Source organism: Musca autumnalis, unplaced genomic scaffold (assembly GCF_047663935.1).
Source record: "Musca autumnalis isolate F117 unplaced genomic scaffold, ASM4766393v1 scaffold_1, whole genome shotgun sequence".
NCBI lineage: Eukaryota > Metazoa > Arthropoda > Insecta > Diptera > Muscidae > Musca > Musca autumnalis.
The window spans coordinates 300,083,709-300,110,000 of record NW_027411644.1 but is presented as its reverse complement, the minus strand read 5'-3'; the positions used below and the strand labels follow the sequence as shown (position 1 = coordinate 300,110,000).

Here is a 26,292-nt window from a genome sequence, read left to right as displayed (position 1 = left end):
CATAAAGTGAGACTTAATTAAAGTCTCTCTGCTAGTACACTATTTAAACTAAATAAAGAAAATGAGAAAAAGTGTTATACTAGAGAATCTCTAACTCTTCAAGCACTGAGTGCAACTTACCACCACAAATATTGGCCAAAACATGCTTGGGGAGAGTAAGTTTTTAAGTTGAACTTATTGTTGAGTTATGTTGTTGCTGTGAGTTTTTGGCCCCAACCAAGCTGTTGATTGGTATGGCATCAACAACATTTTGATCAATTTCACAGCAGCAGCAGCAGCTTAACACCTCTTATGTGTTCTCTCACACGCACACATAAACCTTATCATCTTTAACATCATTTGTTAAACACTTGGCTATTTGTTGTTGTTTACAAAAGTTTACTTTGTGGTTTCTGTCTTAACATGGCTTGTATGCAATTTTACACTCAGAATTTTGAAAAACTTGGCTCAAGCCAAGCTGCGACTGTGTGGGCCCATATAAAAGTAAAGCAACAAAGCAAAATGAAACGTATTACTGTGATTTTGATGTGAACGGAAACGTTGTGTTTTGTCTTCCTGGTCTCTGGTGGTCTGCGGAACAACTCTGTGAAATCAAACGGTTTAAAAAATATTTTTTTAATTTTCAAAGAAAAAAAAAGAAACTACATTTGGAAATTGGGCTTCGATAAAGCTTTCATATTTGACCCAGCACAGTACCAAACAACAAAGAAAACAGGAAAAACAAAAGAAAAATTGAAAAGAAAAACAAAAATATAAAAAAGAAAGAAATATATTGAAAGTTAAAAAAAACTTAAAAAAAAAAGGTATCCTGCATAAAGTCACAACCAAATAAAGGATTATTTCTTTGTGTTACAAAAATTGAAAACAATTTTGTAAAAAAATAGAACCAAAAATAGTGTTATAATTTTTTTTGGAGAAAAATTAAAATAACAAGTGATTTTTTGGAAACAAAAAAAATTGTGAAAGCTGTGAACTTCAACTTTGACAAAGCAAGCGAAGCTGTTTTAAGGATATTAAAACGTTTTAAATTATATTAATTTCAACGTTTTTTTCCGGTTTTTAAACAAAAACTATCAAAATGGTAAGTTAAAAAAAAATAAAAAGGAAAATATTGTGAAATTTTTTCAAAGAAAAATGTGTTAAAGTGTTTCAATAAATATTTATAAAAACGGACATAAAACTTAAAATCTTTAAAGTATGGTCTGAAAAAATTTTACTACAGCATTTTGTGAAAAAAAATTTTGTGGTAAACCAACAAAAATTTCAAAATAAAAAATTAAATATCTTATAATAAAAATAGCAAAATTAAATTTTTTAACAAATACTTCTTTATTCTGCGAAATCTAAAAATAATGTGAAGTAAAAAATATGGAATCAAAGTTGAAAATACAAAATAAAATGAAAATCTAAAAAAGTAGAAATGAATATTTTATGGAGACTTTAACGTGAGTGTGTACTCACAATATTTTGCAGGAATTTTGTTCCTATCAATTGTAAGACTCACAATTTTTAAAGAGGTGTGAAATTTCCTACCAAAAAATTTAAATGGGTAAATTGGGATGTTTTCTACCTTCTAGGGAATCATTTTTATAAAAATGGTTCATCATGGATAAACGATAAACTAAAATACTGTTTAAGATATGACAAAAACATTAACCATTGCCAAAGCGCTTAAGCAAAATAATAGTCACATTTTTTTGAGTCTTTCGTGCTATGTACGTTCGACATACTATGTTTTTCTTTTGTGACAAAATCCTATATTTTCAAACGGGCGTATGTAGAGATTTGAAATTTAGAAGAGATGTTTATCAAATAGAGATCAGTTATTCTACATGAATATAACATTTTGATATATTTTTAATAAAATAATCTCAAAGCGAGCAGTAAGTTATATGGTGCTATATCAAAACATGGACCTCTTTTGACTGTACCTGTGGAATAATGGGGCTTTTAAGAGACAATTAAAAAAAAAAAACAATTAATAAAAATATTTACTGAAAAATTTATACAAAACAAATAGGGATACTTTACAGATTATATCGTTAATATAAAATTTAAAATCACATTTAAATACGCCATTCTATTGGATAATAAAAAGTTAAAAATTGGGGAATACCATTTTTTAGCCGTCGGAAGATCAAGTTCGAAGATGGGCTGTATCGGTCCAAGTTTTGGTATAGCCCCCATATAACGGTACCTCCCGATTTAAGGTATTTTAAGGATCTTAGCCGCATTTGTTGCCCAAACCAACTGAAATTTTGCATTTGAGGTTCCCAATGGCCGCGAAATTGCTCCACTAAAAATTGTGAAGATAGGTCCACGGTTCGGTATAGTCCCCATATAACGATACCTCCCGATTTAAGGTATTTTAGGGATCTTAGCCACATTTTTTGCTTGAACTAGCTGAAATTTTACATATGTGGTTCCCAGTGGCCACGAAATTTCGCCATTTAAAATTGTTAAGATAGGTCCATGTTTTTTTGTAGCCCCCATATAACGGTACCTCCCGATTTTAGGTATTTTAACGATTTTCCCCAAATATGGCTCCAATTTGCGTATTGGGATGTATACTAATTATTCCATTTTTACATATTTCGACTGGTGTAGGGTATTACATAGTCGGCCCCGCCCGACTTTGGTCTTTTCCTACTGGTTTCAATTAAAAAAGTGCGTGTTATAGGCATCGTTATTTCCAAACTAAATATACAACCAAAGAAATTTGTATTTTTTACCCTCAGCCTTTAGACTACATTTTTATACGACCAAAACGTGACTCATCGCAAGTATGTTTAGACGACCCCAGACAATTTGGAGTCGATTAACGATAACTTTCGAACGGATCATGCGATTGGGGCCAAAATTTGGCTTCGTAATATATTGTCCAAACTCAGTTTAATTTCGAGATGGACCCTATCGGTTCACTCTTTCGGGCACCTCCCCCACAAAAGTTCAACCTTTTTCGCAAAAATGTTCCGCACAAACTTCAAAATTTTTTACATATGGGACTAGCCCAGATAAAAATTGTGTGTATGAACCGCGAGAACTACTTTCTGAAATTTTTACAGAAAGTAGTTCTCGCGGTTCATGCGACAGCACAATTTTTATCGGGGCTAGTCCATACAGGCAGATACAATTACACTAAAGCTGTAAAACCCTACAGCCACCCACTATGGCTCTTGCTTCTTTTCATTATGTCACAGGCTGAAGTATACATATCTCTGTGAGCAAAGCCAATTGATACTTTTTTAATTGTTATTTCTCATATTTAGCTTATTTCCTACCACTTCAAGTAAAATAATTGAATAAAATTTTTTAGCATGTTTTCACTAAATATTGATAAGCACGATAATTAACGAATTGAGTTCCCAGATTCAGGTGATACGATAAAAAAACCTCACTCACAAAATTAAAATAAAAACAATTAAAAAAGTATCAGTCGACATTGCCCTCAGCCTGTGTGGATTGAAATACTTTTTTCCAAAAACACTTACGTATTTAGGGGGGTTTTCAAAACAATATGGATAGGATTAAAGCGAACAATTTGCGGGGATATCGATAGATAGGACTTTTTTTAAACTGAGTTTCGACTGAGTGGGGGAGGTATCGAAAAGTCCAGTCCTTCCACCATCGAATTTCATCTAATATTCGAAGACATATTACGATGTCCAAAGTGTGGACGAACGCATCGCGATGATTCAAATGAAACCAAAACTATACAAATCCGTTTAGCGGTTTGCATATTATAGCAAAAAACAAAAAATATATTGAGGAAATTTATAAAATTTTTGTAAGAGAAAATATTTATTAAAATTTATTTTGTGAGTTAGTTGAACAAAATGTAAGAAAAATAGGTAGGAGTTTTTCTTCTATTTTAGTTAAATTTCACGCAATAAATCACATTTTTTATTCTAATCACTTTTCGAAAACACGCTAACATCTAGCAGAAGATATGGATATCTTTCAAATAAATGTTGGGTTCCTTTAAATGGGGTATAATCTTGAAATAAAATTGTATCGGGTAATGTTCATCTTGAAATGCGGGTAAATCGCGAAATCCTCAAAATCACTTGATGCACATGCGGTTTACCAATACAGCGAATTCTTCTCTTTTAATTTGTACACATTTGCCAGGATTTACTTTGGCCGCTAAGATGTAGCATCGTCTGCAGTTTAGTGTGCAACAAACTGTATAACGCTTATATTTTGCACAAAGTGCATACACTTTTTATGCGCATCCGATTTCACTATCAACCGTGAAAAAATACATCGATCTAAACATATTTCAATAAAATCCATCAAGAACCGTGGATGTAGCATCACACAGTATTTTTTGGATAAATCGGATACAGCTCCCATGACACTAAATTTTTCAAACCGCTGTTTTGGCACAAACGCGAGTGATGATTCACTTTCTTCATTGAAATGGAAACGATCCACATAAAACGCGAATTAGTCAGCGATATTTTGAAAAACATTTTTCGCAAATTTTTTAATTTTTGCAGTAGCCATTTCCGCCGTTCTAGTAGATGGATTTTTACGATCTGTGATTCATATGATCCGGATCGTCGAAAACCTAAAATATCGCGGGGTACCAGCACACTCAAAACGATATTGTAAATACTGTACCCAAAAAAATAGGTTTTTTAGAAAAAATATCGCACTAAATTTTGGCCTTTGGCAGTAGATTACTCTGCTGCTGTGTGGGCTACATACTTAATATACATATCAGATTATGCGAAATCGCGAGTTCTTTAGTCCTATAATTGGTTTTTCGAAATATCCGAATGCGCGTCCCAGTTACATAAAAAATACAAAAAACAACTGAAATCTGGCTTCAGAATGTCAGCATCCATAAAAGGTGGATGCAGTGGAAATTTTGGAAAGTGATACATTAGAAGTGTAATCTTCATTTTGTATTCTCCAACTTTTACTTTGGACAGATGTCCGTCATTTGAATGGTTTAATCAGAAATCGAATAGCAATGTAAAAAACCTGTTTAGATTCAACGTGTTTTTACCTATGGGTTTTCCTTTACGCGGTCGTAACTACCACGTAAATTAATTTTGTTTTGCTAAATTTTTGAGCTTTGTACAAAAACATCTAAATTAATCCAGCAATAGTCATAGTTACTGGCAAACTGCAATAGTTCGCGTATTATAATGGAAACTAAAAAATTTTGACTTTTCCTCATATACCCTTTCCACGGTGCTCTTGAATCAAATTTAAATGGAAGTTGCTTACACCTGGGAAGTTTTTGCAGATTCTGAAACTACAATGTTCATTGATAAGAAAAATCGAAAAACGAAAAAATCGCCGGAGCGCTTTTTAAATAAATCGCGATTTAAGTTGTCATTTTTAGGAGTTGTTTAGGTTTTCGCAATTTTGCTTGGAAACCGCAAGTCCTATCAAAATGGGAATAAAGAAAATGTTGTAGCTATCAAAATTCTCTACAAGATTGACCTTAATGATATTTTCGTAGGTTTTACAACTTTTGAGATATAGAAGTTCAAATTGAGACAATTCAAATGCAATTCAATTCTGTATCGCCCCCTTATAAAACAATGTCATGACTGCAAATTCCCAACTTAAACTTATATATCTAAAAGATGGTACACCCTAGGATAAGTTACTTAAGCCAGTCTTGTAGAAATTCACAGCTTTAAGATTTTCTCAGGTCCCATATCGAAGAGACTTGCCGTATTCAAGCAAAATCGCGAAACCCTAACAAAAACCCTAAAAATGTAAACTGAGCTACTTTATCTCAAAAATGGTACAGCCTGGGAACAAATCATAAACGTCAATCATCTAGAGAATTTTCACAGCTACAACATTTTCTTTAGCTCTATTTCGATTGGACTTGCGGTTTCCAAGCAAAATCGTGAAAAAACACCTAAAAATGTCAACTTGAATCGCGATTAATTTAAAAAGCGCACCGTCGTTTTTTTTGTTTTTTTTTTTTCTCATCTATGAACATTGTAGTTTCAGAATCCGCAAAAACTTCTCTGGTGCAAGCACCTTCCATTTAAATTTGCTTCAAGAGCACCGTGCCTAGTGATTCGGAATCTCTTCTTATTGGCCAAAATTCTGTAATATTCTTAAGATTTTCTTCAATTAAAATTCCATCAAAAAGCGGTTGCTGATAATTTTCCTTTTTTAAATTTTGTATTTCAATACATTTTTTATTACAAATAAGTCACAAATTATTAAAAATAAGCCAATAACCCCCATTATTATAAGTATTCTTTTGTTATAGTTTGGATTTACCGAACAGATTTATAGCGTTCCGTTTAACTTAAAGTTAAAAATGATGATTGAATTTCAAGGAGGAGCTTCTTGGCATTAACTTTCAATGTAAAAATTATATTTTTAATGCCTCCAAATTGGTCTATTTTGCGTTTTCAAATCCATCAGATAGTAAAAGAACACATGTAATAATGGCCCTAAAAGTTACAAATTTTATTACAAATAAGTCACTTGATGATATTTAAACTATTGTTATAAAAAAAAGTAAAAAAAATATCGAAAAAACAATTGATCTATTTCAGAACTGCAATAATTGACTAATCTTTATATTTTTCGATAAAATAAAGGAATTATTATCGTAGTAAAACCATCCAAGTTGCCTGTATTTTGGTATATAGGGTTCCCTTGGTACATATGTATATTAAATCTCCTTGCCATAGTTCCAAGTTACGCATACACCGATTTAACGAGCTTCGGCGATTTTTTGCATCTCCTTCGACATAAATTGGTGTAGTTTTGCATAAATTGGAGTAGTTTTACATTTAAGGAGGAATAGGCTGAAAGAAGAAACATTTTTGCAAGGATGTTGGTATCACCTACAAAAGTGTAAAATTATGTACATTAAAAACGTTATATGTTTTCAAGCGATTTGTTTTATTTAGGAAAATAAATCAAATACCTGATCTTAATGGGGCTATGCAGTCATTTCAGTTAGTGCCTACAGGGGTTTTGAGAGCTTTTGGACCATTATCTCAGAATGTGTGAACTAACCACCGAAAAAAATTACCTTAGTAATATTGGGGTTGTGAGAACTGCCCTTTTTATCATGAAAAATTTATTATAATTTATTTAATAAAAACTTGAAAAATAAAAATTATTAAATCCCAACTTATCTCCCCCAGTAATTTCGTTAAAACTTTAGAGTTTTTAATTTCAGACTTCAATCTTTTATATCTCAACTACGAAATAGATTTTTTTCACTTCAATAAAATCCATTCAATTAATCCGAACTGCCCTTTACATGTTGTAAACATCTTTTTCTCGCGTGCGCTTTTTTTTCTCATCATAAGAATAGAAAGCAACTAAAAAATGTATTCAAGTTCATCAAAATGTCATTGACGCTCGCTGTTACAATAAAACAACAAATAAAAACAACAGTATAGAATAGCAATAAAATATAAACAAAAAATAATCATTCTTGCAATTCACTTTGTTACACAAAAAAAAAAAAAAAAAGTAAATAAATGAAAGTATTTTTCGTCAAAAACGTTCAAGGTGTTCAGTCGCGTCTTAGTACAAAAATTGTTGAATTTGCAGATTTTGTTGACGAGAGAGGGAATGCCAGAAACAAGAATAAAGTAGAAACAAGTGAAGACGACATGCCATAAACAAAAATAAATAATCTCAACGTAAATGTTCTTTCTAATTGTGCTAATGAACAAATTTCACACATTATTTTTATTCTTCGCATAGATAGACACACACACACACACCTACGTAATGTAATGTTTGAGTTTAGATTTTTACCGAAAATTCGATTTTATGTTATTGTTACGGAAGATTGGAGATAGCACCCATGATATTTAATATGTATGCTAAATAAGCAATGTATGAAGAACCGATACAATTTTTTTGAATTAAATCAAGTAGCAAAAGCTTGGAATAGTAAAGAAAACAAGTAGGAAAAGCGTTAAGTTCGGTCGGGCCGAACTTTTTATACCCTCCACCACAAATTTCAGCCACTTCGGTGGATTAATGTGGCCACAACCTTCAAAATACCGAAAATCGGAAGGTATCGTTCTATAGGGGCTATATGATGGCGTGGACCTATACCTACAAATTTCTGGGCGAAATTTGTATACCTCCAACGAAGACTAAATACTAAATTTCAGCCACCTCGGTGTAATAATGAGGCCAAAACCTTCAAAATACCGAAAATCGGGAGATATCGTCCTATGGGGGCTATATCAAAACGTGGACCTATATAAACATTTTATGGTAGAAATATTTCTTAGCCTCTGGAAACACAAAATCAAATCTTACAACTGATTCTGTTGTCAAATGGGACTAATACGCTCAAAATATTTAAAAATGACGCGTACTTTATACGGGGCGTTATATGGGGGCTATACCAAAACGTGGAAATATATAAACCAACTTTGGTATGAATGTTGTTTGGCCTCTGGAGACACAAAATACCAAATTACAACCAATTCTTAAAAATTATTATCTTAAAAATTATTATTATTATCTTAAAAAATCCTTAAAACGACGACGCGTCACGCGCCATTTTGTATGGCGGCTATACGAAAGCGTGGACCTACATAGCCCGTTTTCAATACCAAAAGTCCTACGTACATATAATAGATGCTCCCAAAATTTCATGCACCTACGTCAATCCGTTCGGACGCTAGAGTGATTTCCACAGACGGACAGACGGACGGACATGGCTATATCGATGTAGAATTGCACGCTGATCAAGAATATATATAATTTGTGGGGTCTAAAATGATTATTTCGAGTAGTTACAAACGGGATGACTTAATATACCCCCATCCTATGGTGGAGGGTATAAAAATATTTAAGGGTCTCAAAAATGAGCAGAGAAACAAGTAAAATTGCATCAGTTGGATTTGCCGGCTGTTAAATACCTTCAGCATATAACGGTATAAACAAGTAAGAAAGTATCAGTCACCTGTGTCGACTGAGATATTCCCCCAGCCTCGGACCTATAGAAACGAATCAAATACAATACTTCTGACATCTATAGTGGGTTTTTAAGTTTTTGGCCCAATTTCTCAAGAAGTATGGATTTGCTCCCGAAAAAAATTATACCATCTTAACTAGGGCCACATACAGAACATGTTACCAAAAATTTAAAAACGACCAGACGAGTCTTTAGACTGCACTCATTCCAAACTTTGTGTGGGAGGTACCCGAAAGAGTGGTCCTATGTAGTAAATAGTTGGACATAATTCGAGGCTGTAGGAAATAATACGATGTACATCGTTTGGGCAATATCGGTTACTCCTTTCGAGCGTTATCTTCAGTACTCCCCAGTTTAGTTGGTGCTGGCAGGCTTTTTTCGTTAGAACGTTTTTGCAAAAAAAAAAAAAAAACAATTCGAGTACTTTTCCCAAATTTTGCGTGGGAGGTACCCGAAGGAGGGGACCAATGTAGTCCATACTCCGTTCTTATACATGACTATATAAAATAATACGATGTGCAAAGTTTGGGCCAATCACAAACTCCCTGCTAGAGTTATCTTGCCGATTTGCCATTTTAGTTGGTCCCGTCAAGGTTTCTTGGAGCTTTTAGGTCATTATCTCAGGAAGTATGGACTTGCTCCAGAAAAAATTTTGCCCTCGTAAAGGGGGCCGCAAGGACAACCTGCTGAAAAAATTCAAATTGAACCGAGAGGAGGTCTTAATCTTCACTTTTTCCGAATTTTATGTTGAAGGTACCCCAAGGAGTTATGACTGGCCAATTCCAACTCGATTACCTCCCTTCAAGAGTTATCGTTCACCATTTTGGAGCTTTTAGGTCATTATCTCAGGAAGTATGGACTTGCCCCCGAAAAAATTTTGCCCTCGTAAAGGGGGCCGCAAGGACAACCTGCTGAAAAAAATTCAAAATAAGCCAAGAGGAGATCTTAAACTTCACTTTTTACGAATTTTATGTTGGAGGTACCCGAAGGAGTGGACCGATATAGTCCATATTCGAACCCGATCTATAACTGGCCAATTCCAACTCGATTACCTCCCTTCAAGAGTTATCGTTCACCATTTTAGCGAAAATTTTTTAACATTTGTGGGGGAGGTATTCAAAGGGACACGGTGCTCTTGAACCAACTTTAAATGAGAGGAGCTTATACCTTGGAAGTTTTTGTGCATTCTGAAACTACAAGGCTCATATGTGCGAAAAACAAGTAAAAACGTATCAGTCAGCTCTGCCGACAGAGATATAACCTCAGCCTGTGTATATTGAAACAATTTTTTCCCAAAATACGTATGTATTTGGGGGTTTTAAAAATGTTTGGCGTTTGAACAGACAAAAATGTTGATTAGGATTAAAGATCAAAAGTTTAGCGGAGGAGATACTAAAAGGAATGGATCGACATTGACCGTTATGGAAGTGGATCTCCAGCCACAACATATGGTGCCATAGGGGGTTTTTACACTCTTCGGGCTGTTTGCTCAAGAAGTATGGACTTGCACCTAAAAAAACTTTTACCATCGTAATTGAGGCAGCGAATCCAAGTTGCTTCAACAAAAATCAAAGTGATTCGATATCAGGTCTTAAAGTAAACTTATCCGAAATTTTGTGTGGGAGGTACCGGATAGAGTGGACAAATATAGTCCATATTTGAACCTGATCTATATCTGGTAGATATATTAGGATGTGTAAAGTATAGACCAATTCGGCCACTCCCTTCAAGAGTTACCGTACGAACAATTTTTCCGAACATTTTTGAACTTTTGTGGGGGAGGTACCTGAAGGAGTGGACCGATATGGCTTATCTTCAAACTTAAACTATGTTTGGGCAAAATATTACTAAGGCCAAATTTTGAACCGAATCGGCAGATCCAATCGAGAGTTATCTTGCGCTCCAAGCACCTCACACGGTGTCATAGGGGTTGTTTGCATCTTTTAGGGTATATTCTCAGGAAGTATGGACTTGCCCCTGATGAAGCTTGTACCGTCGTATGGAGGGCACTGAATACAAGTTGCTAAAACAAAAATCAAAGCGATTCGAGAGATGACCCTAAACTGAACTTTTCCGAAATTTTGTGTGGGAGGTACCCGAATGAGTGGACCGATTGAGTCCATATTGTAAACTTATTTAAGTCTGGTACACATTTCACGATGGGCAATGTATGGACCAAATCGGTTACTCCCTTCAAGAGTTATCGTGCGCACAAATTTTCCGAACATTTTCGAACTTTTGTGGGGGAGGTACCGGAAGGAGTGAACCGATATAACCCATCTTCGAACATTAACTAAGTTTGGGTAACATATTACGAAAGCCAAAATTTGAACCGAATCGGTTTATCCGTTCGAGAGTTGTCGTGCGCTTCAGCCAGAAAGACAGACGGACGGACATTGCTCAATCGACTCCAAATTGTCTGAAACACATTTCGTCCAAACATACTTGGGATTTGAAACCATTATTTCCATGAGGTACATTTTGCCCGTATGAAAGTGTATATACCCTCCTTAGCATAAATGCTGGAGGTATAAAAATCGCCGGATCGCTTTTTAAATAAATCGCGATCAATGTTCACATTTTAGGGTTTTTTAGGTTTTCGCGATTTTGCTTGGAAAACTTAAGACCAATCGAAATGGGATTAGACAAAATATTGTAGCTGTGAAAATTCTTCTCTACAAGATTGACATTTTTTCATAGGTTTTACCACTTTTGAGTGTTTGGTGCAGCAAATACCTGGAATCGGGCAAAAATATATATGGGAGCTATATCCAAATCTGAACCGATTTCGATATAATTTGGCATACTTGTTTCTAGATCGAATTCAGTCACACATACCAAGTTTCACCCAAATCGGACCTATATAGCGTGTTTGGTGCAGCAAATACGTCAAATCGGGCGAAAATATATATGGAAACTATATCCAAATCTTAACCGATTTCGATATAATTTGGCATACTTATTTCCAGATCGAATTCAGTCACACATACCAAATTTCATCAAAATCGGACCTATATAGCGCGCAAAAGCAACAGCGTTCTTCCTATGGATAACAAAATTATATTTCCCCAATTTTCAGCTGAATCGGACAAAAAATGCGACCTATGCGTTGCGAACAAAAATACATGGACAGGTGGACAGACGGACGGACATGCATAAATCGACTCAGAAAGTGATTCTATGTATATCCCCAAAAGGAACTATGGGTCTATTTCGTTTCCTTTTGTGTGTTACATACAAATGCACAAAGACATAATACCCCTTACCACAGTGTGGTGTAGGGTATAAAAATGTACTAAGGAGTTGCTTTAGTTTTGGCCGACACTGTATATGGAAGCCTTATCCAAATCTGAACCGATTCTTACCAAAATGATCTTCCCCAATTTTTTATAAGCAAATATATGAAATACATATTTTCTTCATTTCATAACGGCTTTTAGACATTGACCTTCAAATTCTCAAACTAAATAATAAATAAAAGTCAATATACTTGTTGACAAACTAACCTCTATAAAACTAGTTCCACTAATAAAAACCAGCATTTGTTCAACATTTTCCCAAGAAGAACGACAGTGACGAAGCATCTTTTCATAACAAGTCTTCTACCGATTTTCTCACCATTTCTCTTTCATTTTAGGTGATTTTATCGTTGTTTTATTTTTTCTGCTTCTGCTCTAGTTGCATCAGATGCTGATGATGATGGTTGTTGCTGTTGTTGTTGTTGTTGCTGCTATTTCTTGCATTGAAAGTTATAACATAATGCTGTTCATGCAGTTTGCACAATCGCTGTCTTTGTGTTAGTGGTGTTGTGTGGTGTGAGGTGTTTAAGTGAAATGACCTTGAATTTCATTGGTGGGGAAAACACACTAAAACAAAGAAGTAAAAAAAAAAAAACAAAAAAGATAGAAAAACACGTTTGTCAACAATGGTTAGTTAAATCAGGTTATTGTCTTACACTTGTTGCTGGCTGCCTTTTTACAACGATCGCGTAAGTCTTCCCATTCAGTAAAAATAAAAAAAATTGTCAGGAATTCCAAACATGTGTGTGTGTGCATTTGATTGGCCCCACATCGATTTCTTAAAAACAAAACAAACAAAAAATCTTTCAGGGTCAATTTTATTTACAAGTAACATCAAATATATTTAATTAATTGCCATAAATAATATTAAATACTAGTTGAAAAAGACAAAGAGGTCCAGAGCGTTTGGCAAGCTGCTGCTTGGAGTGACACGCACACTACTTGTCACTCAAATCACACCGATGATCATAATAGGTATTTCGAAATGCAGGTGATTTTTGTTTTGTTTTTCATACGTTGAGATCCGTTTTGTTTTTTCACTTCAATTCAATTTGTTTCATCTTCGAAACAAGTTTTTTTTTGTTTTTCGGTTTTATTTCTGTAGTTTTACCAATTTAAGACGGGGGGGCTGATGCAACCGCATCGCCATCAGCCGATGGTCAGTCAGCCGGCCAGTATCAACAGCTAGTTGTAGTACATGTTATAGACCACGAACCACTTGAAATCACTTTTGGATCATTTGCAGAGTTTTTTTTCTACGTTTCGTTTATGGGTTAAGTTATCCATGTTAATATGATTTATTTGATTTTATTTCTTCTTGAATTATTTCTTGTCTTCTGTTCATCATCAATAAATAGATTTGTATGTGAATTGTTATTTATTATGAAAATTAGGTATGTGTGTATGATGTTTAAAATTTCACATAGCGCTATGCGTTTGAGTCTTATTTAAAAAAATTGTAGTATGATGAAATGTAATATTTATTATTTCTTATAAATTTGTTTGATTTTGCTGCAAAAAATTAATAATGCACATTTAACAAATATTGATATTAAAAAATCGTTGCCAAACCAGATGAAAGTTTCTTCTTCAAATTTGTTTTCGTTTTGGCAAAAATTAGTTAAAATCAAAGTATAGCAACAAATTGTAAAGTTGAAAGTTATTTATCGTATTAGATTGGAAAGATATTGAAATGAAGATTTATGCAAATATTTATACCCTCCAACGTTATGATGGGAGGGTAGTTATTATAAGGTGGGTTTGGGTCAAAAGTTATAAACTTTGCAATAATGATAATAGACCAACCTTTATGTATACAAAAATGAAAGGCTTGAAAGGCTGAGTTGATCTGGATATGCGTTCGTCTGTCTGTCGATTCGTCCATCCTCCCTAACAAAAGTCCCAAATGTTCACTAAGACGCAGTTAAGTGTCTGTTCGAAGATCGTTTTGAAATTTTTACCAAAGTTACTCCTGGTGGTCGTCTTCACAGCGATGTTTTTCGTGTGCTACCTGACATAAAGGCCCAAAACCCTTATAACAACCTGCGATCACGAACTGAAATCGCTAATGAGAACAATGAATCTCGAATTGAGTATACGGGTGCAAAACATAAAATTTCTGCCAAATTTACACCAAGTTATATCGGGCTGCACCTTCTGGTACCTACCTCACAAAAGTTGAAAATTTATCTTGCCCTCCAACCACTACACACGGTGTCATTTTACGATGTGCAAAGTATGGACCAAATCGGGTACTCGCTTCTAGAGTTATCGTGCGCACAAATTTTCCAAACATTTTTGAACTTTTGTGGGGGAAGTACCGGAAAGGGTGGACTGATATAACCCATCTTGGAACTTAAACTAAGTTTGAACAAAATATTACAAAAGTCACATTTTGGATCGAATCGGTTGAACCGTTCGAGAGTTATCGTGCGCACCAGCCAGACAGACGAACGGACATTGCTAAATCAACGCAAAATTGTCTGAAATACATTTCGTCTAAACATACTTGGGGTCGAAAACCATTATTTCGATGAGGCACAATTTGCCCGTATGAAAGTGTATACACCCTCCTTACAATATCCAAGTACATCCCTGATGGAATAAGGCGAGTCTTCACTGATATAAACGAGTCCTGCACGATTTTATTTTTAGGCCAACGATATGGGAAAATACTACTCACCCAGTCCGAATGGCATGTCGAAAACACTACAACAACACCTACTGATGTTTTTTACTAGCAGATATTTTTCTCATAGTAGTGGTGTTCAATCTATTCTGTTCAGCCCGACAGAGGCTCTGGTTATCAACTAAACCAGGAAGAAGTCAAATTTTCGAAGGGAGCTAGCATATATGCTACAGTTTTTTAACTATAATCCACTCCTTTGCACCAACCACAGCAACAATCGTTCTTTTAATAGGGTTGGAGCTGCGAATATCAAGTAGTAGTCTTTACAAAAATTTGGGGATATGATTGACATAAGGCTCAGCGTTTATGAGGCGCATAATGAGTTTAGTGCTGTATAACCTAGCAGACTGCGTTAGTAAGGATAAATTTATTTTGTGGGTTTTCCATAGAACAACAGTATGGTTTTGGCAAAATAATTCCCAACGAATTGACTGACATTTTGTATATGTTATTCTCCAGGAAATCTAGAAAATCTCGTTGATTCATAGAAATATATATAGAAAATATATTGTGTGGTGGAGGGTAGAAAAATATCGGCCCTGCCGAATAACTGATAAGTTAAAAAAATTTTAATTAATTATTTTTTATCTTTTTTCTTTTCAGGTAAGCAATTATTATCGTATGAATATTTGTAAGTATGTAGTGCCTTATTTTAGGCTTTTCTAAAATGAATGCATAACACGGTGCTCTTGAATCAAATTTAAAGAAAGGTGCTTACACCTGAGAAGTTTTTGCGGATTCTGAAACTACAATGTTCATAGATGACATTGACATTTTTAGGGGTTGTTTAAGTTTTTGCGATTTTGCTTGGAAATCGCACGTCCTATCAAAAAAGGAATAATGAAAGTGTTGTAGCTATCAAAATTCTTTACAAGATTGACCTTAATGATGTTTTCGTAGGTTTTACAACTTTTGAGATATAGAAGTTGAAATTGGGACAATTCGAATTCAATTCAATACTGTATCGTCTCCTTATAAAACAATGTCATGACTGCAATTTCCCAACTTAAACTTGTATATCTAAAAAATGGTACAACCTAGGAAAAATTACATAATCCAGTCTTGTATAGAATTTTCACAGCTATAAGATTTTCTCAGGTCCCATGCCGATAAGACTTGCCGTATTCAAGCAAAATCGCGAAACCCTAACAAAAAAACCTAAAAATGTAAACTGAGCTTCTTTATCTCAAAAATGGTACAGCCTGAGAACAAATCATAAACGTCAACCCTGTAGAGAATTTTCACAGCTACAACATTTTCTTTAGCTCCATTTCGATTGGACTTGCGGTTTCCAAGCAAAATCGTGAAAACCTAAAAAACACCTAAAAATGTGAATTTTGACCGTGATTTATTTACAAATCCCTTCAACGATTTTTTCTTGTTTTTGGATTTTTCTCATCTATGAACATTGCTGTTTCAGAATTCCCAAAAACTTCCCTGTGTAAGCGGTTTTCATTAAAGGTTAGTTAGGGCGCACCCTCTTCCACCCTTGTTTTATAAGGGGGCGATACAGTCAGTCCATTGTCCCAATTTGAACTTTAATATCTTAAAAATGGTAAAAACTACGAAAAAAACCGTAAATATCACTCTTGTAGAGAATTTTCATAGCTACAACATTTTCTTCAGACTCATTTTGATAGGACTTGTGGTTTCTAAGCAAAATCGTGAAAACCTAAACAACCCAACTGAAAATGTCAGAATCCGCAAAAACTTCCCAGGAGTAAGCACCTTCCATTTAGATTTGATTTAAGAGCACCGTGAACAGTGATGTCAACTTTTATTTGAACTTTTCAAATAATAATTTTGCGTTTTAATTTTACCGATTTTTGTCGGTAACCAAAAAATGTCCTAGAGAATCCCACTACTGAACAATTGTTGGTAAGGAAATTTCTCGTACATTGGGACCTCGAAATGGCCAATTATAGTCAATACGGCTGGAAAATGTGGAGATATGTACTTTTAAATACCTGATATCACTAGGTACCGTTATATGGAGGCTACACGCAGAGAAAAAATATTTTTCGCTTTTGTTGGAACAAAAATATATGTTTTAGTTCCAAAAATGTATTTGTTTTGTTCAAACATTGTAATCCAAATCCAATAATACCATCTTTTGTTCCAAACATAGAAAACAAAAACAACTTTCGAATTTCCGCAATATTGTTAAAATCGTTAACAATACCGATTATAGGAACTATCATAATCTAATTTTGTTTACAAAAAGTATTGTCAATACAGAAAACCAGCGCAGAAATTTTTGATTTGAGTGCATATACTTCTCATATACACTTTTCGCATAACTTGGATATAAATGTCGCGTATAATATTGCAATCATTGATGAACACAATACATGGTTTGCTGCATTAGCTGACAACAAAGACAAACAAAAAGCCACAAGAACCCACCACAACATATGGAATAATTAAACAGTGATCACTAAATCTTTCCACCAAAAATTGTGGACATAGTTCCACGTTTGGGTGTAGGCCCCTTTTAAGGTACCTCCCGATTTTCCGTATTTTGGGTGTTTAAAGCTACATTTTCCGGCCAAATTAGGTGTAATTTGGTATTTGGGGTTCCCTGATTACACAAACATTCTCCACCAAAAATTGTGGATATAGGTCTACGTTTTGATATTTTCCCCATATTACGGTACCTCCCAATATTAAATTTTGTTAGGATTTTGTCTACATTTTCAACCAAATAAGCTGAATTTTGGCATAGGAGGTTCCCGTTGGTTATACATCTTCTCCACCAAAAATTGTGAACATAGGTCAACATTTTGATATAGCCCCCATATAACTGTACCGACAGATTTTGGGTATTTTGAGGATTTAAGCTATTTTTCAAGACCATTTGTCAGCAAGATTTGCAGCTATTTGCAGCTAAATTGTGGTTTTTCGGAATCTAGGAAGTCCAATTTAATTAGTAAAAAAATTGGACTGAACCTCAGTGGACCTTGGTAGATACGCTCCATTCAACCAAAGTATATTGCACTAAAAACTTAAAAAATAATAATTTTTGAAAATTTATTGCTATTGCTATGTAACTTCAGGCCCCAAACATTTTTTTTAATTTAACTAACACCCTTCCCGATCAGTAACAAATAAACTTTGTTTAGTTTTATTACGAATTTATTAAACAAATATGAAAACAGGTTTTTAGAAACAATTTTGTTAAAATCTGATGCATCAAAATTTCTTGCACTTGACAGTGAATAACTGAGTGAATAAAAAAGTGAAAACAAAATTTTAGTCAGCAGAGCGTCTGTTATCGATACAATGGAAAACATTTCGCAATTTTATACTTTGATTTTTTGACTTTCGCGCCGCTAGATCAATGGTTTCGACCAGTGTGCATTGGTACCATTTGGATCTAAGTGAACGGATAGAGCTGGAATACTGAAGTTTTGAATTAAGATTACTTTTGGAGTGTAGAATGGAGTTATTTTTGAAAATTCGTACTTATGGGTACAAAACGTACTAAATGGTACTAAATTTGGTACAAATTGGGTTTGGGTGAACGGATAGAGCTGAAATCCAGAAATTTGGAATTAATATTGCTGTTGAAGTATAGGATTGAGGTAGTTCTTACCTATGCGTACGAAAAGTACTAAATGTACTAAATTTGGTACAATTCGAACTCGGGTGAACAGATAGAGCTGGAATCCTGATATTTGGAATAAAGGTTACTGTTTGAGTGTAGAATGGAAGTAGTTTTTAAAACTCGTACTTATGGGTACGAAAAGTACTAAATGGTACTAAATTTGGTACAATTTGGATTTGGGTGAACGGAGAATTTGAACGAATGGATAGAGCTGGAATCCTGAAATTTTGAATGAAGGTTACTGGTTACTGTTTGAGTGTAAAATGCAAGTAGTTTTTAAAATTCGTACTTATGGGTACGAAAAGTACTAAATGGTACTAAATTTGGTATAATTTGGATTTGGGTGAACGGAGAATTTGGGCGAATGGATAGAGCTGGAATCCTGAAATTTTGAATGAAGGTTACTGTTGGAGTGTAGGATGGAAGTGGTATTGAAAATTCTTACTTATGAATACAAAATGTACTAAGTAGTACTAAATTTTGCACAATTTAGATTTGGGTGAACGGATAGAGCTGGAATCCTGAAATTTTGAATGAAGGTTACTGTTGGATTTTTGAATGGAAGTAGTTTTGAAAATGCGTATTTATGGGTACAAAAAGTACTAAATGGTACTAAATTTTGTTATAATTTGGATTTGGGTGAACGGAGTATTTTGGCGAATGGATAGAGATGAATCCTGAAATTTTGAATGTTGGAGTGTAGGATGGAAGTAGTATTGAAAATTCGTACTTATGGATACAAAAAGTAGTAAGTAGTACTAAATTTTGCACAATTTGGATTTGGGTGAACGGGTAGAGCTGCAATCCTGAAATTAATGAGTATAAAAAGTACTAAATGGTACTAAAATTGGTACAATTTGGATTTGGGTGAACGGATACAGTAGGATTAGAGTGAAATCCAGAGATTTGGAGATGAGAAAAAAATCTCGGAAATTAGTGCTTATGTTGTAATAAATTGAATTAGGAAATTTGGTAATAAAATAAAATAAAAATTTTTGTTTCTATTCTGAAATCTTAGCTTATGGAAAGGTATATAATTTTTTTGCAGGAACTTTTTTGCGCCCAGAGGATAGGCAGCCATAAATCGAAATATCTCGCTGCTGATTTGTAGTGGTTAGATACGTCCGTTTTTTTTTTTTTTTGGAAAATCTAACTGAAGTGTTACATATAGTACATAAATGATATTTCATATCAATTAAAATAGGTAGTAGTACAACAAAATTTTCAGAGTTCACCACTTCAGTATTAAATATTGTTTGTTGTTGATTTTTATTTCCTTTCCGCATACGAAGTGGCGGGCAGTTTGCTAATACTGTAATAAATTAGCCCTCGTAGAACAATAATATTTGTTGGTTTCTGCAACATTATCCAAACACATTTGCTGAAGTTTGACGTGTAGTATTCTCTAGAGGTAGAAAACCTCGTTTTGATATACTCGTACATAGTTCCCATAGAATAACTGTACCGCCCGTTTCAGGGTATTTTTCTGCTGAATACTTGCTAAGTAAAATAAAATTGAAATTAATTATTTTTTTATATTTTTCTTTTCAGGTAAGCAATTATAATTGAAAGAATCGTTGTAAGTATGTAGTATCTTATTCTAGACTTGTGAAATGTTCATTAAAAACTATTGTGAAGGTGTTACGTGTTAGGTGTTACTAGACCTTACTCGATAATTTTCTTTACCTTTTTTTTTTTCTTTTTAATTCTTACATAACCATAGGTCTAGCCAACTTTAACATCCATCTGTTAATTGTTGTTCATTTACATTGGTGGCTTCTGATTAACAATTTGTCCCATAAGCTGAACTAAGTGTTTGTTTCCAATCGATTTTTTATTTTATATTACATCATTCATTTGGTCTTTCCACCTGAGTTTTGTACTTCCTTAACTCAGTACTATTAGCCCTTATTTGACAGTGTAATCGTTTCGATTGCTTGAGTGGAGTATTCCCCCATTGGCTCAACTTCATTTATTAATCGTTAATCGTTTTTATTTAATAATTTTATCTAAGTAGATGTAGGGGGTATAGCTTGTACACCCCCTCATACATATTGTGCCGATATGCACCGTTAACTTAGAACGACGCCAGGTTTTCCATGTTTTGGTCCATCAGTTGTGAGAGGGCCAAAAATTTACTTAAACTTTGCTATTTAAAAGTTTCATATTTATCATTGCCATCGTTTTCTACACTGAATGCCCAACTTCGGAGGCAAAAATACCCCTTAGCTCAATTTAGGCGAAATTTCCCTAGTAATACAAACGTATTATATGGATGAAAGTCTCGTCGGACACGGCTATAAAAAGTAGGCCCCTGTGTTGTCTTAACACACGCCTTTTGGACACTGCTATAAAAAGTAGGTCCCATTTAATTGATCTTATATGATTTAGGCTGGATTCATTTATATGAAAGACGTTTCCCTTGTCCCTTCGGTAATGCTTGTAGAAACATATGTAAGAATTCAGACATCAGATGATTTTATTAATTCGAAATTTTTCCGCACAGCTGATTTATCATCATTGAAATCTTCATGTTCAGGGCAAATTTTTTGCTGCTTATTACAACATAACACCAATCAACGTTATCAATGATTTTCTGTAGGCAACCGTTTAATACCGCACCGCAAGGTGCTCAAATGGACATTGTTAATAGTGTAAACTTGGCCCATAACACATGCACTGATGCCATCAACCATTTAAGCGTAGAAATTCTAATGCAACAAACAAGCAACGATAACAACAACAAGAAAAACAAAGCAATACTGGAAATACAAAAAGGCAATAAATATCACAAACTGCAAAAAGCAAAAAAAAAAAATAATAACAATTTGATATTGTAACCGTATGAAGACCGTATGGCAACCAACAATAACAACAAGGCAGACTAAAAGTTAATCAGTCAATTTGATTGCATAGACTACAACGATTTTGCCACAATATCAATTAAAGCAACAACACCAACAACATCATGATAACACCAACAAACTGCATAAATTTTTACACTTGTTGCTGGTCACCACCACCAACTAAAGAACTGTGGACCTACCCGGTCTATGGTTTAAACGCCAGCACCAGCACAATGGAGGCCAGAGGCTATCTTTCGTCATTCTGTCAGTTAGAATATGTATCGATTTGTCGTCGTCGTTTTCGTTGTTGTCGTCTCAAGCGTCGTCATCGTTGATAAGCCATCCAATGTGTTCCGTATATAAAAGCTTTAGCAGAACATATCATTTATTTATATCGTCTTGCCTACCGACAAAATATGTGTAAAATAAAATGATATAAATTGATATTTATTAACACGGTTGAATGGGGAAAAGAGATTATGTTCGGTTGTAAAAAATTGGGATTTATGTAGATTGAAAAAGACAACATTAATGGGTTCCGAATGAAGATCTTAAAGAATCTACAGAAAAAAACCAATAGTAAGAAGAGAAGACTAACCTTTTCTCAATTAAAGAGTGCTGCATGACCTTATATATGGGAATTTGCACCTACTATCCAGTCTGAATGTCATGTTGAACACTTCTTTTTGAGACTTATTAAATCATCTAAAATACTTAGGACGTAGATTGAAAGTTCCCAAAAATTGGAAGCCATTCTCTCGGTATTGTTTAGTGCCCCCATTTTAAGTATCAAGCTGTGGTGATGTTCAGTTGACAGTTACATATATTAAGTGTTTACTGCTGAGCCAGACAGGAGCTCCGGTAATCAGGTAAACCAGTAACAAATCCGACTTTCGAATCCTAGCTGATTTGTCCCAGTTTGTTTCTGTGAGTTTCTGAATTATAATTATCGCTAAGGCTATAACCATTGCATAACAAATCCAGCTGAAGGGTCGAGTTACTAACTACCAGAAGAAATAGGCTTTTTAAAGGGTCGAGGTTGCAAACTTCTTAACTGATAAATCTCCTCAGAAGTACTCGGCTTGTTTCGTTAAATCGAAATTTTTGTTTCAAATTGTCCTTTGGACAATTTGCCCCCTCTTCATGGATAAAGATGACATACAGGGCAATCAAGAATAATTCCCTCGGAATTTTCCACACGGAAAATAATTTTGAAAAGTGATTTTTTTTTAAATCAATGTTTTAAAACGTTGAAAACTGCTAGAATTACTTAATTATGGAATATTCTCGCCGAATCGACAAAAATATAAATTTGGGAATTAAAAATTGTGAAATTGGGAAAAGGGAACAAATTTCGCACGGAATTTTTATTCATGATTGCCCTGATACTTTTTCTAGCGCATAATATAATTATACCCTACACCACTATGTGGGGAGGGTATTATAAGTTGGTTTTGCCCAAAAAGTTTATAACGCATCGAAATAATGGTGGTAGACCCATACTTATATATACCAATGTCCATCTAAACCTTGTAATCATGCTACAGGTTGCAATTTTGATCGGATCGTCACCAAATTTTGGGTGTTGGAGAGGGTCCCGGAGGGGAAGAATATTCAGGAGTCGGAATAAGCAAAAAGCTTACGTGGAGAAAAGTCAACGTTTTTTTCTTATGCGAATATCTCCGCTTCTGGCAGGAGTATTCCAAAAGGAAAGCCCGTCAATGGAAGAAGAAAAGATCTCCTTTATATTGATGTAAAGTATGTTGGCGTAAGTGGGCAAACAACCGAGTCAGTAATATATCCAATTTTCCATTTTTTGTAATCACGCTACAGGTTGGAATTTTGATCGTATAGTCACAAAATTGGGGGTGTAGATGGGCGCCCCACCGCGGAAGAAGCCTATTGATTTTGGTGATAGTTGGATAATATTTAGGGGTCGGAATGGGGAAAAACTCATGTGGAGACAAATTCAAAGTTTTATTCTTTGTGAATATATCGGCTTCTAGTAGGGGTATTCCAACGGCAAAGCCTGTCAATGGAAGAAGAAAATATTACCTTTACATTGGTGTAAAGTAGGTTGGCGAAGGTGGTCAAACAAGGGAGATACCACAATAGTTTCTAATGCATCCAATTCTTCCATTTTTTGCAATCACGCTAATTTTGATCGGATGGTCACGAAATTGTTGGTTGCTTATGGGGGTCCCAGAGAGAAAGAGGCATATTATGTTTGGTGGTAGTCAAACAGACGACGGACAGGGCGAAATCGACATCAAAATGTCTGAAACAGACTTCGTTCAAACATACTTTCGGTCCATACTCCTTGAACCTTGAATTACATTTCAAAGACCCAATGTTCTCAATGGGACTTACTTTTTAGTCCGAACGGCGTATTTCTAGGCATCACTTGAAGAAGAGTTTTTCATGGCTGAATTACTCCGGAAATGTAGGCCAACATTACGTGGAGGGGATTGGTCACCTTCTAACTGTGGCCAAAAATGGAAGGAGTTGTTGTAGGTGCATCAATTTTGGTACACGTACCTATTATTGTCTTACAATCTCCAGGACAAAAAACTGGGATAGTCGGTCTACGTTTTGATATAGCCCCCAAAGAACGGTACCTCCCCATTATCGGTAATTTGAAGATTTTTGTCTCATTATTAAACTGAAATTGCTGAAATTAGGTATATAGTCTTCGATGGGGGCATAAAACTTTCACCTTGAAATTTGTCTGCATAGGTCCACGCCTTCATATAGCCCCCATAGGACGGTACCTCCCGATTTTCAGTATTTTAGAGGTTTTAGCCTGATTATCACACCGAAATGGCTGAAAATTGGTATTTAGTCTTCGTTGGAGGCTTATAACTTTCCACCAGAAATCTGTCAATATAGGTCCTCGTCTTCCTATAGCCCCCATAGAACCGTACCACCCCATTTTCGGTATTTTGAATGCTGTGGCCTCAATATCCACCCGAAATGACTGAAATTTGGTTTTCAGTCTTCATATTTTTTGTGAGCTTATTGAGTACATCAAACTCTTGTCTTTATATATGAGAATTTTTTTTAAAAAGGTTTTTGACCGATTAATGGTCAAAAACGGTCCATTTTTTGTAAAAAAAATCGAATGTTGAATTTCGGTATTCACCATTTTGTTAAAAAATTTATATTTTTTAAAGTCTCTCGTTTTAAAGCAAGACTATTACGTACTTAATAAGCCTACAAAAATATTTGATGATCGGTTCATTCGTTTTCGCGCTAAAGCCAACACCCCAAAGCGCTTTCTTAAAATAGGGGGTAACCCCTGAGTGAGGTGGTCGCTGGAAAAGAGAAATAACATGTTCGTCTGCAAACCTCTGCAGCTGGAACCTTTATACGTTTGAAGTACTCACTTTTCACTCACACAACAAATAATATCGATATACACTTTTATACAATTTTTTTCCACTCCACTAAGTATAAAATTTAGTTCACAAAATCGATGTACTAAGTACCGCAGACTTGAAACAACATATGATCATTATTTACTTCCAAACAAAATTACATCCATGTTTATTACATCTAAAGCAACTTTAAAAATTTATTTTAGAACCATAAAGTACTTTAAATATTACATTTTTTTTAAATACAAGTTATTAATTTCAGTAAAATAAGGACAAAAATATATATTTCCAACAATTATCGGATTTGAACCTTCCCATGGACAAAACTACTTGACAAATCAATACCATAATTTAAATTCCTTCAAATTGAAATGTTTACTACAAATTCTCATCAATAAATTTGTATTCCGAAGTCCTTGATTTTGACCATTTTTGGTCACGGTCGTGACACTGTGTGTCGTATAAGTATTGACTTTACTCATACGGCAGGGAAATTAAAAAGCCTACTTTGGTGGTTCGGAACAAAACATTTTTCATAACCTGCCATTACTTCGATACCAGGGCCGTATAAATATCGGCGTTACTAATACGACAGGGAGATAAGCCAAATATAAAATAAATTCTCAAATATATTTCAATTTAGAATTCTGCTAAACCGTTCTATGGTCATTGTTTGGAAGTTTGTCGTTCCCAAAATTAGAGGGAATATTTGATTTGCTACCAATGTCGTGTGAGTATTGACGTAATTCACACGACCGGGGTGTCCAATGTCCTGTCTACTTACTTTGGTAGCTAGAAATTATGAAATGGATTTCTAGTTCTGCTGAACCTTTCATTAGTCATCGCTTTAGAGTTTGCCGTTCCAAAAAAAAAACCAAATGGAATGTTTGCTATCATTGACGTATAAGTATTAGCATAATTTTTACGACCCAAACGATGCAAAACAGTTCCAAACCAGGAAATTACAGGGCAATTTTGCTTTGCTACAAATGTCGTATGAGTATTGGCATAATTCATACGACACAAATAAAAAAAAAACTTTTTACTATGATACCAGTGGAGTATGAGTATTGGCGTTACTTATACGACAGAGGGATGTCTAAAATCCGCTTCTTCACTTAGGCGGCCCCATACGAAAATGTTGTTCCATAAGCCAAATATAGAATAGATTTTCAAGTAGCTTTCGATAGAATTTTTAGATTTTCAATGCTGATGAACCATCATTTAGGAGTTTGCCGTTCTCAAAAACGACCAGGAAATTAGTGGAGTCTTGGAATAATTCATACGACACAAATGCTAATAAAGCATTAAGTAGTAATTGGTTTGGATTCTGTCGTTCCCAAACGACCAGGAAATTACATGGAATGCTTGTTTTCCTACCAATGTCGTATGAGTATTGACAAAATTCATACGACAGGGGAGTCTAAAAAAAAGATTTTTTTCTTGGATATCAGTGTCGTATGAGTATCGGCGTTACTCACACGACATAAGGTATCTAAATTACTGTGTATTTCGCAATGATAG

The 26,292-nt window shown here is 34.6% G+C and overlaps 1 protein-coding gene across 1 annotated transcript in view; it reads left to right on the top strand.

Annotated features, from left to right (window-relative positions):
• The first annotated feature begins 262 nt into the window (after positions 1-262).
• Elovl7 (ELOVL fatty acid elongase 7) overlaps positions 263-26,292 on the top strand; it is a 145,682-nt gene continuing 119,652 nt past the window's right edge. Inside the window, exon 1 of the mRNA XM_073961970.1 lies at positions 263-1,081. Coding sequence (XP_073818071.1) covers positions 1,079-1,081 — 3 coding nt within the window. The 5' untranslated portion in view covers positions 263-1,078. The remainder of the gene's footprint in view (positions 1,082-26,292) is intronic.